This window comes from Ascochyta rabiei, chromosome 21, assembly GCF_004011695.2.
Source record: "Ascochyta rabiei chromosome 21, complete sequence".
NCBI classification, from domain to species: domain Eukaryota; kingdom Fungi; phylum Ascomycota; class Dothideomycetes; order Pleosporales; family Didymellaceae; genus Ascochyta; species Ascochyta rabiei.
Window position 1 is genome coordinate 419,403 of NC_082425.1, and position 10,983 is coordinate 430,385.

The window sequence follows — 10,983 nt, forward strand, 5'->3', positions numbered from 1 at the left end:
CTACTCACAACAACTTAGGGCATGTTCGGGCTCGGCGCGGCCTTACCCAGCTTGAAGTGGCCAGGCATGAAGTTTAGAAAGATCAATGCAGCGTCATACTTAGCTGAGACCGCTTGCGACTTCTCGACGTTGACCGCTCCGTAGCTAGCAATCGGGTCTTGAAACTGCGAAGCATAGTTCATGTAAATGTAGTCGTTGTCCAGGCCTTTATCACGTGCCTCCGCCTTAACCTTCTTGATGACAGCCGAAAAGAACGCCAAAATTCTAGCATCATCGGACGCATCAGCCCATTGCGCGCTCATGTTCATGATGAAGTAGGGGCCGTTGGATGGGTTGAGACCGAGGGCCTTGCCGCCATTCTGCATGCCCTTCAACTGGTTGGCTGTTATAGCTTGTATTGAAATTGAAGGGAAGAAGCCTGTAGCGTCTGGAACTGCGGGCAGCCCAGCATAGAAGGTGTTGACAAGGAAGGTGAACAAGCTTCTGTCAACCTTGAATGATACATCCCATTGAGTTTGGCGCAGACCGTCGGTGAGACCCTGGTTCATCATCATCGTCAGCTCGGCAAGCGTATGGATGTCAGTGGTGGATTGAAGGTGTTGAATAGCATTCTAGTCATTGAAGATGCTTGCATTGGCAACAGGTTGAGCGTAGTCAAATTGGGCGATGCCAATTATTTCAAGTTCTGATGCGGATGAAAACGACTGGAGAGGTCAGCTATATACCATAGCAGGGAACAGTGCGCACTTACTAACGAAATAAATGGCTACAAATCTCCGCAGGTAATTACTTGCCAAGCAGAATAGGAAACGCAAGCATGCAGGCACACTTGTAGTAGTTAGAAAAGGGGGTTTATAAGTGCGTCCTTCCGGCTTGGTTGCAGAATGAAGTAGGTAGGTGCTCTTCTCCAGCTCTAATTACGTCAACTCCAAAACGCGCTTCTACGGTTTCCGCAGAAGGTATGCAATCTCTATCTTTGAGGTCCGTCCTCACAGAATAATTTGATCGAGCATATATTTCTAGACAGCTATTGCTGGTCGGACCGTAAAGACTTGGGATCTACCAAAGTCAACCTCGTGGCGGCACGGGTCTCGGTACCAAGCTGTCAAGGGTGAAATCACCCACTCTCAGAATCGTTCACCCGTCTCTGACACGCTACTTCACTTAGGCCAGGAGTCGAGCGCCGCTCCATAGTAGTTTCTGCGACATGCGGTCTTGCAAGCCCCAACTATACCACTACAACGATCTGCTAGGGGGTCTGTTTACGACACATGTTCCTCGAACCTCTCTGGAGCTCGACACTGGACGCTCGAGGACAGTTGGAAGCCACAAATGCAACATCCAACGAGGGTGGAAACAATGCGTCAATATTTCAAGATTCCATATACTACCCAACAATGCGTTGAAACCCCCCACCTTCCCAAAGCCTTGTGATACACTGATGCATACAATCACACCCGCGCCAAAAACCCAATGCTCCTAAACAACGCCAAGCGCTGGAAGAATGATATGCTGTCCGACCCTCCTTGAAATTGCTTTTGCATGCGATCAGAACTTGTACATGTTGGCATCTTCAGCGTCCCCTTTACTATCGTGCAGCCTCCTCCACTAAATCTCGAACATCCCTCGCTCTCTGCAGCCATTGCTGGTCGTCTGCGTCCCTGCCCAGTGTCTCGCTGCCCAGTACGACTCTTAGGTACTCGGCGAGACCGATGGCATTCTCCGCGCCACCGAACAGCGCGCCGGATCGCCTGCTTATAATACCCCATTGTTCGATTGTGTAGATGCTCCATTTGACGAGCAGCTTCTTGTTGCGGCCAGCAAAAGGAGCTTCCTGTGCATACCACAACGCCTCGAATGTCGCAACAAGGTACTCGAAGGGTGCGTTCAAGCGGATGAGGACGTCGATGGGCCATGTAATATGCGTATTGAGAATGAGGTCTCGCGAGTTGGAGTTGACGTCGTGCGTGTAGTATTCAAGGTCGTATTGAAGGAGGAGTTGGAGGACAATGTTTACAGGGAAAACATTCTCGTTCATATTGACGCGGCGACCGATCTCTTCAACCTTCAGAGCAAGGGATTCCCAGGGCTGTGTTGCCTGTTCAGCAAGAACCTTCTTGTGAACTTGCTCAACGAGATTGGACCAAGTGTTACGGATATCGGGAATATTGCGATGGTCGGCGGCGTGGTAAATGAGTAGGCAGACATCGTAGTAGCCGGCTTGGTCGGCGTAATTGTGGTACAGCTAAGTCCATATCAGTAATGATTACCGGCTAGTTGGGTGTTATGGCTTACCTCATCCAGCGGCTGGATCTGACCATTCAGAAGTGCAAGCACTTCATTCCTACGTGGCTGGTCGGCCTTGAGACGATCGTCTTCTCTTAGTTTTACCAAGATGTCATCCTGGATGTTTGCAATGTCGAGGTGATCGGCGATGTTGCGCAAAAGCTCTTGTCTTGACTGCCTGTTTCGTACTCCAGTCTCAGAGAATCCGGTCATACGTGTCGATGCGTTGGCCTTGGCGAATGAGAGGTATTCTATCCGCTTCTCCAGAGGAAGATCCAGTGAGCTCTTAGCGAGCTGATACTGTGTCTCTGCGGCGCTCAAGTAGTCGTTATAATGGGCATAGTAGCGCCACAAAAGGTCTGCGTGAGCGATGTCCTTCTCTGAGCTCTGGCGCAAGTACTCGACAACGAAAGGCGAGTTGATCTCGAGCAACCGCTCAGCCCAGCCCTTTTGCATGTACCAGTCATACAAGTAGTTTTGGAAGACTTCGTCATCTGAATTGTTGATCTGTTCGTATGCCTCGAACTTGCGCCGTGTGATTTGGGAAACAACGCCATCCGGCACTGGGCCTTGGCTGTTGTATGCCTGGTCGACTGCCTCAACGACCCTAAGGAGAAGGTCGTAGCATGCGGTACGCTTCTCATAGAAGTCCCTTCGTACATCGTTCGGATCTGTGCTTGGATCATCTCGGTCACGGATCCATGACAAAGCTTTGTTGCCGCGGTCCCACTCCTGAGCAACCTTGAGTGATAATCGAATAGCTCCTATAATTCCTGTTAGTCGGGTTCGAAAAGAACTAGCAACTAGCACTTACCAGCGTAGAATTCGAGCTGAATATACTGATCGACTGTCGATGCCAGGTTGTCAAAAGTCAAACTCTTCGCAACCTGCTCGAACAAACCCAAGCTGTCGTTCAGCAGGATGCGCCCGCGCTCGGCATTTGCCCCGATGTCTGCCGCTTTCTTTGTGGCCTCTTGACCACGGAAGATCATGACATCGTCTGCACTACAGAAGCTGCCGCACTTCCTCCGCAAAGCTTCCGCAACAGTTTCGACGTTGGAGCCCTTGGTGATGTTTCGGTTGACAATCGCCTTGACAAGCTCCTTTGCGAGGTCTCTGCCTTCCTTGACAGAGAAAAGCGCCTGAAAAGTCATGCGACGCACCATTGATTGCGAGTTGGGGTCGAGTAACGCCATGATGTCCTCAAGGCGCTCCTCAAAGAGGACGAGGACGAAAGAGATGCCTTCCACCATGTCGTTTACGAGTGTGACCAAACTGGTCAATGCTCTATGCTCGCCCTGCAGCTCTACCTCTTCCTGTCTCGAGGAGACACGACCCAGCGCTTCAGGACCTGCAAGACCCTCGATGAACGACTTGTTGTCATCTAGGAACTTTTGCAGGTCCATCAGTGCACGCTGGATATCCTGTAGTTTAGTAACCTTCGTTGCTGATGCGAGGAGGGGTCCAGTCGGTGTCACAACCTCCTTGATCACTGGACCATGCCAGATGGATCGGACGAGACGAGCCACATACATGGCGATTCCGTCGTGTCGTGGCGATGCACGGACATTCTCGACGCTCGGTCCCTCAACTGTTGCGCTCTCTGTTAGGTGTGCCTTGCCACCAAATTCGATGAACACCTTGCGAGCAAACTCTGTCACCTCCGGATCTGTGATCCTGGCGATGCGGGAGTCCGGCCCAACATCAGAGCCCTGGTTGCATGCCACAGCCAAAGCGGTAGCCGCTGTTTCAGCGAGACCATACTGCTTTGCAAGCTTCCTGATATCAGCCTCAGTGCCTTCTTGCCCGCCACCATACTTAACAATAGCGGCGAAGATGTCAACCAGTCGCTTCCGCCTGACCGTCTCGATACCGAAAGATGTGATGATGGCGTATTCGCTAAGTGGTTTATCGAACTGGGTCGCAAGCTCGTTGCCAAACCCTAATGGCTCGCTCCTCGCCGAGAAAGGTTCAGAGACCTGGCCCATGTCCTGGATCCTGCCAACAAGCTCCAGTGTCAATCCAGTCTCGGTATATCGCGGAGGCTCAGAGCTTTCGCGCTGACCGAGCAAGCCTGAGTGAGGAGCCGAAATGAAGAGTGTTTGGTTTCGTTCGTTTTCTGATCTGAGAACAAAGGAGAAGAAGGACCCGGGCGCGAATCTGTTTCCGTATTTGGTCTCCTTCAAAAACTTGGAGTTGAATCCCAGTGGTGCGCCACCCTGGTATGGCTGTAGCTGTGTCGAGTTACTCTGCTGTGGGGTCTGACCATCGTCAGGCGGGAATCGAATGTGGCGCAGTTGCATGCTGTTCGGCGCACTTGTGCTGTCACTGTTCCAGCCACCAGATGTTGTGCTCAAATACAGCCGGCAACCTGTGGACGTTGTCGCCATGAGAGAAAGATGATCCGCCTCGGTGCTCGCAATAGGGCTTAAGCTTACGATCTCCATCTTATTGAGTACCTCAGATTGACGGACAATGTGACTGCACATGGTCTGAAGGTTGGATACGGTTCGAGTGATGACGCATTCAAGTGTCGCCGGGGCACGCATGTGGTACACCTTCACGGTGCTGTTGGTGGAGAGTGTGTAAAGCAGGTTTCGTGTGTCGTCGATGACCATTTGCGCGATCCCAGCCTGTTGTGTGGTGCCATAGAAGGGCAGTGCAGGAAGGCCTACGGCCTTGGATACATGGTTCGTTTTGCTGCATTTGCTCGAGAACCACCGATCTTCCTGCTGATAGTTGAGCTCGTAAACGTCCTCTGTGCTTCCGTCTCCGAAGAAAATGCGTCCTGTTTTCGCTGAGCCCTCGATTGCTGTCACGGTAATCCTCTTGACCGAAGTCGATAGCCCTGTGCGGTACAGTGTGATGCCGTGAACTCCCTCAGGCCCTCGCTGACACTCGACCGCGATCAGGAAGATGTCGGTGACAGTCGCGACGACCAGCAAGTACTCGATTGTATCGACAAAGACTTTCGCGCGCGGCTTGACCAGCTTGACGCAGGTAATGTTGCTTGGCTGCTCCTCGAAACCGACAAGCTCGGGATTCGGATGTGTGTAGTCCCAGAGATAGACTTGATTGTCCACAACCACCCAGGCATGATTGATCTCAGCGAACAAGCCCATCCTTGTCGACATCTGCGTGTGGTCCACCTGCTCAAAAACGGCCTCTGGCAGTCGATACGTGCGCAGCTTCTGAAATGGCGACCACGCGGGGTTCGTCGGTAGCTCATACTCTCCAGATACGCCCTCTGAGTGTCCGTTAGCATCCTGCAGCGCTTCGGCCTGGTCCTTTCGCGCTACTTACGTCCAACATACGCTTCCAATGGCGGGTAGCGGTTATCCCTGTCCAGCATGTTGTTGATGGTGCGCGCAGCACGTTCGATCGCACTCTCTACTGGCGGCGCAGGGAGCGCCTGTGCTTGTTGTTGTGGCTGCTGCTGAGACTGCGCAACGGGCGGTTGTCGCTGTTGCGACATGGACGGTTGCCGTACCAGCCCGCCGCGGTTCGGCGCGGGAGTGTTGATGAACATGCCGGGCGTAGGACGCTGAGGCGTCGTGGGTACTTGAAAATTCATAGTGTGCGTTATAGGTGTGGTGAATGGGCGCAGTCACCAGGGCGAGAGCGAGCTTAGGTGGTGGTTGGGGACGCGCGCCGACGTTCAGGCGCAGACATTAATCGTGCGCAAAGGTGAGATGCTTCAGAAAAGAAAAAAAGCGCGTCACGCTTCGTGTCGAGTAGGGCAGTGAGAGCAATTGCGATGGACAATGACGCTGGAGTGGAAAGTTGACGGACAACAAAAGAGCTTGCTTGGCGTGGTGACAGGGATGTCAGCTCTGGCGCGTCTGAGCTCCAGCTTTTTGGTGGATCAACATTGCATTCACTCGAGCACCGACGCTCACTGCACCCAACCATCTCACGGTGCGCGAGCTACAGCTATTGCACATCGCATTCACTCCAATTGGCATTTGCTGTTCCCACCACACTCGCAAGCCAACCAGCCCAAACATGGCCCTCTACAGACCGACCATGCTGCGCACAGCTTTCTCCAGCTCCCAGTCAGTTTGCCTTCGCTATGCTACACTACGGTACTCGTCGACGTCTACCTCCGAGGCTGTCGTCCTCCCGCGGTTACAGTCTGACCTCAAGACGGCAATGCGCTCCAAGAACAAGCCCGCCCTCAACGTCATCCGCGCACTCCAAGCTGAGATTATAAACGCTTCCAAGACCGCGAAGCCAATCGAGAACGACGGCACCTTCTACTCTTTGGTTCAGAAGCAGATCAAGGCGTCGAGCGCCTCGATAGAAGAGTTCACTGCTGCCAAGCGCTCGGATCTCGTCGAGAAGGAGCAGGCACAGCTGGATGTGCTCAAGAAGTACGCGGAGGATATCCCGAAGCTGTCTGAGACTGAGCTGAACGGCATCATCGATCAGGCAGTTGCTGGGTTTGAGGAGGCTAAGAGAGCATATGGTCCCATCATGGGCAAGGTCATGGGCGCCATCAAGGGAAGACCGCATGACGTCGAGTATGTGCAGAAGAAGATCGAAGAGCTTGTCGGGAAAAAATGAATGGCAGACAGAAAGGAAAAGCCATAGAGAGAGGCAGGTGTCCTGCCCTACCTACACTCGAGCGAAACCAGGCGAAACCGGGCTGGAAACTGTCTACCACTACGAATAGTGTACATCGCATGTACTAAAAGCTGTATCATATAGATGGAGAGTGTAAAGATGTTGTTTCACTACAAGTTGCCTCGAGTGCTTCTCAGAGTCGGAGTTTCCTATTCGGCCTGTGAGCAACACCAGGTCTCTCCTCGCGGCAACGTACTGCCGCCACCCTAAGGATGCTTGGAGAGGGCAGCGAGCCTAGCATCTGCTAGATCTGCTAGATCTGCTAGATCTGCTAGGGCAGGTCGAACCCTCGGTCTCGTTATCCTTTGTCCATGGCTAGGGAAGACAGCGGTACCGGGCCACTCCCGATCTGTTGAACGGCAAGACGGTCGTGAATTAAACCTGTTGGTCGCATGTCTGTGTGGAACATGCTAGCGCAGGTGCATACACGCAGCAATGCAGTCGTTCGCACATGTAGTGCGGCTGAGAAAGCCTGGTCGGACTTGGTACCCCACCAGGGCACTTTCCAAGATTGGAGGCATCAGGTCATCGGACCATGAGATTTAGAGGGCGGACCATAGTCTAAGCCGCATAGAGTGGCGCTAAGACTAAAGCAATATTAGCGCGCTAGGCGCTAGAACATATTTATAACATATTCTTAAGACGTTTTATATAAAATAATAATATAAAATTTTTTTATAACTATAACTACTACTAATACTACTAGTATAGCTGCCTAGTAAGCTACTACCTAGCTTAATAGCAACATATATCTTAAAGAACATCTTAGAAACATATTTCTAATATATTATAGGTAAACTATAAGAATTATTATACTTTCTACTACCTACTATATAGCTGTCTAGCCCTTACCTTTAATACTGTAGGTAGCCTATTTATCTATGTTAGGGAGGTCTTCTACTAAGAGGACCTAGGAGGCAGAAACCTTTATAGTGTAAGAATAAACCTAGAATATATTTTTAAAATATTTTAACTTTATATAGTAATAACTTAGTAGGTGTAGTATACTATACACCTATATTCTAGGCTAGTATAGCTATATATAGCTAGCGCCTTCTTTATACAGTACTAGCTACCTACCTACTACAGAGTGCTAGCAAGTGCTATATAAGTCTAAATACTATAATATATTTTTAATATATTCTAAGTTTATTATAGTTTAGTACTATACTATTATAACTACCTACTGTAATATTAAGGCCTAGATACACTAGCAGCAGCTGGCCCTTACCTAAGCCTAAGGCCTACAGCCCCTTCTCTAGCTAGCAATCCTCTAGCTAGATAGTAGTGTAAGTGCAACGTCTTCTAAATATATTTCTAGCTTATTTTAGTATATCTACTAAATATCTTTTAGCTTAATATTATCTGTATAGCTGCTACTGTAGGTATACTTAGCAGAGCTAACCTCTACCCTAACTACAACTAGATAGAATACCTAAGTTAGTTTTTCTATAATATACTTTTAACAGGTTTCTAACATGTTTTAGCCTATATCTTCTTTACTAAGGGTAGTTTAGCCTATAAGAACTGTAATCTATAGGTAGGCCTACTAGCTACAGAGGAGGAGGATAATAATAATAATAACAATAACAATAACAATAATAACAACAACAATAATAATAATAATAATAATAATCATAATTAGGAGGAGGATAGGGGAGATAATAAGGAGAACCTAATATCTATTAGGTCCTCTGTTCTCTCCTCTGTCCCCTCTAACCTTACTAGCCCTTAAACACGTTTATAACGTGTTCCTAGCTTATTTTCTATACTATAGTTATATATAATTATAGAATTAAGTATAGTTACTTAAGATTTCTCTTTAAGTATTTAAGAGATATAGGAAGCCTAACATGTATATTACATCTTAAAGAATTACTTAGAAATATACTGCTTTTTAAATAAGTATTCTAATATCTATTAGTAGGTAAATATGTTATAAATATATTCTGCATAAACTTACCTTTAAGATAAGACTTCTTACAGTTTTAACATAGGTAGAGAATACTATTTTCTTTTAACATCCTAGCACAATCCCTATAGTTTAGCTATTCCTTCTCTCTACCTAATTTTACGTTACTAGATTAGTAGAGTAGGTACTTAAATATAAGCTTTCCTTTTAGCATATTTCTCTTTAAACATGTTTAAGGAATCTTTAGTGCTAGTTTAACTATAGTAAGGCTATCCTCTACTAAAAGACTGTCTATAGAAGCTGTAGGTAGGCTAAACTATTATGCAGGTATATCTAGAATAAGTTTAGGTTAAACCTGTTTATTATTATCTGTAATAGGTTCTAGAAGTAAGGTAGGTTAAGGAGAACATGTTTTAGACACGTTCTTAGTCTGTTCTAGGTTAGGAGCAGAATAAGCTTTTAGAATACTGTAGTGCTACTTTATTATGTTATAAATGAAGTTAAGAGCATTATGCTCTTAATAAACAGTAAACTAGCTAGTCTGTTAGGCTGCAGGCTTATAGTCTAAATAATACTTCTTAAGATAGGTAATAAGCCTAACTTAATTACTAAATTTCTACTAAATATATTAGTAATATAGTATAAATATATTATTAAAGTATACTCTATAAAGTTAGTCCTTATACATAACAGCCTAATAGAATAACTCTCCTTAGTAGATAATAAGTTCTCTCTGCTTGTTACGCTTACTAAACCCTGCTAACCTAAGAGGTAATATTAGCAGAGTAGCATACTCCTAGTATAAAGGCTAAACATATTAGGAATATGTTTGTAGTATATTTATATAAGCTTATATAAAGTAAGAAAGTCTTTATACCTATATAGTAGAAGAGTAAAGAGTAGTATTTAATAGTTAGTAGTAGAGGGGAAGGTAGTTTGTTAACACATACTGATTCTTTACTTCTACTAGTATTAAAAATTTTTTACTAAACTAAGCCTACTTAAGGAGCAGGGAAATGTAGCTAGAACGTGTTTTAAACACGTTCTTGCAGCTAAAGTTCTTTCATAAGTTGCTGCACAGCAAGCTCTCTTCTTTAAATATTAAGCTCCTGCTCTTTTAGATAAAGAGTGTCCTCTCTTTGCTTAATATCCTACTCCTAAACTTCTTTTTTAAATTAAGCTCTCTCCTGCTTCTGTTTAAACTCTTATATCTTATTCTGTAGTTAAGATACTAATTAAGCATTAGTAGATTAAGGTATTTAGAATATGTTTTTAATGCGTTTTATGCGATATACCTAACTTAAGTCTCTAGTTAAGTAAGAGATTTTCTTAGTGTACTTTTAATTTATAGATATTCTAAATCTTTTCTTTTTTTCCTTTATTTAATATAGTTAGAGGAATTAGCTTATAAAAGAGCTAGTATATCTTTATCCTTACTCTTATAAGTTAGATTAAGTACTTCCTACTCTGCTACTCTCTCTTAGCGTCCTAAAATATATTTAGAATATACTTCCTGCCTATTATATAGACAGTACTTACTCTTTTTATAACCTATATTATTATAGAAATATTAACTTAGGCTTAGTATACCTTAATTATTATATCTGTTTCTATATTAATTTCTATTTATCTACTTCTAAATATCTTAAAGGTCTATTTGTATAGCACTGCTCCAAACACGTTAGTAACATGTTTAAGGCCTATTTGCACATCTTACCTTTTAACTCTAGCTAAAAGCTGTAGCTGTTAGCTAGTCTAATAACCCTTTAACCTAGCCTGCTTAGCTACATTTAAATATAATTCTAACCTGTCCTAAATTTGTTTTAGGATAAAGCTATATACTTAAATAAGACTAGCAGCTATAACCTAATTTTTCTTATATTTAACCTAGTTAAACACAGTAGATAAAGATTTAGCAGCTAATAGAAATTAATTAGATATATTTAAACATCTAGAAAGAGTTTTATTATTAGTACTTCTACTAAAGAAGATTGCACAGCTTATAGTACTTAGTAGCTATTTTAACATTAAGTAGAGACTTTAAGTGTCTCTATAACAAGTTCTTGATATGTTCTATCTGTTAGGCGCTGGGCCTAGAGGTACCTCTGCTAGTCTTAGCGAGCTACTATAGGGCTAGCCAGCCCAGACTATATAAAGGT

General features: G+C 45.5%; 2 protein-coding genes across 2 annotated transcripts, besides 14 other annotated features; one reads left to right on the plus strand and one right to left on the minus strand.

The window, feature by feature from the left end:
* Positions 1-1,588: 1,588 nt before the first annotated feature.
* On the minus strand, positions 1,589-5,860 carry EKO05_0010962 (uncharacterized protein; the record flags this gene model as incomplete). The annotated part of the gene is made up of 4 exons (XM_038943706.1): positions 1,589-2,245; positions 2,296-3,050; positions 3,101-5,533; positions 5,590-5,860. The coding sequence occupies 4 exons, from the start codon at positions 5,858-5,860 to the stop codon at positions 1,589-1,591; spliced, it is 4,116 nt and encodes a 1,371-aa protein (XP_038793224.1).
* Positions 5,861-6,291: 431 nt separating this feature from the next.
* EKO05_0010963 (Altered inheritance of mitochondria protein 41 mitochondrial) lies at positions 6,292-6,852 on the plus strand (the record flags this gene model as incomplete). The annotated part of the gene is made up of 1 exon (XM_038947367.1): positions 6,292-6,852. The coding sequence occupies one exon, from the start codon at positions 6,292-6,294 to the stop codon at positions 6,850-6,852; it is 561 nt and encodes a 186-aa protein (XP_038793225.1).
* A 294-nt stretch (positions 6,853-7,146) lies between these two features.
* Positions 7,147-7,187: a tandem repeat.
* A 240-nt stretch (positions 7,188-7,427) lies between these two features.
* Positions 7,428-7,480: a dispersed repeat.
* A 108-nt stretch (positions 7,481-7,588) lies between these two features.
* Positions 7,589-7,642: a tandem repeat.
* An 838-nt stretch (positions 7,643-8,480) lies between these two features.
* Positions 8,481-8,554: a tandem repeat.
* A 2-nt stretch (positions 8,555-8,556) lies between these two features.
* Positions 8,557-10,905: a dispersed repeat.
* Positions 9,624-9,633: an inverted repeat.
* Positions 9,624-9,700: a mobile genetic element.
* Positions 9,691-9,700: an inverted repeat.
* Positions 9,706-9,747: a tandem repeat.
* Positions 10,538-10,576: a tandem repeat.
* Positions 10,898-10,901: a direct repeat.
* Positions 10,902-10,983: part of a mobile genetic element that runs on past the window's edge.
* Positions 10,902-10,983: part of a long terminal repeat that runs on past the window's edge.
* Positions 10,903-10,983: part of a mobile genetic element that runs on past the window's edge.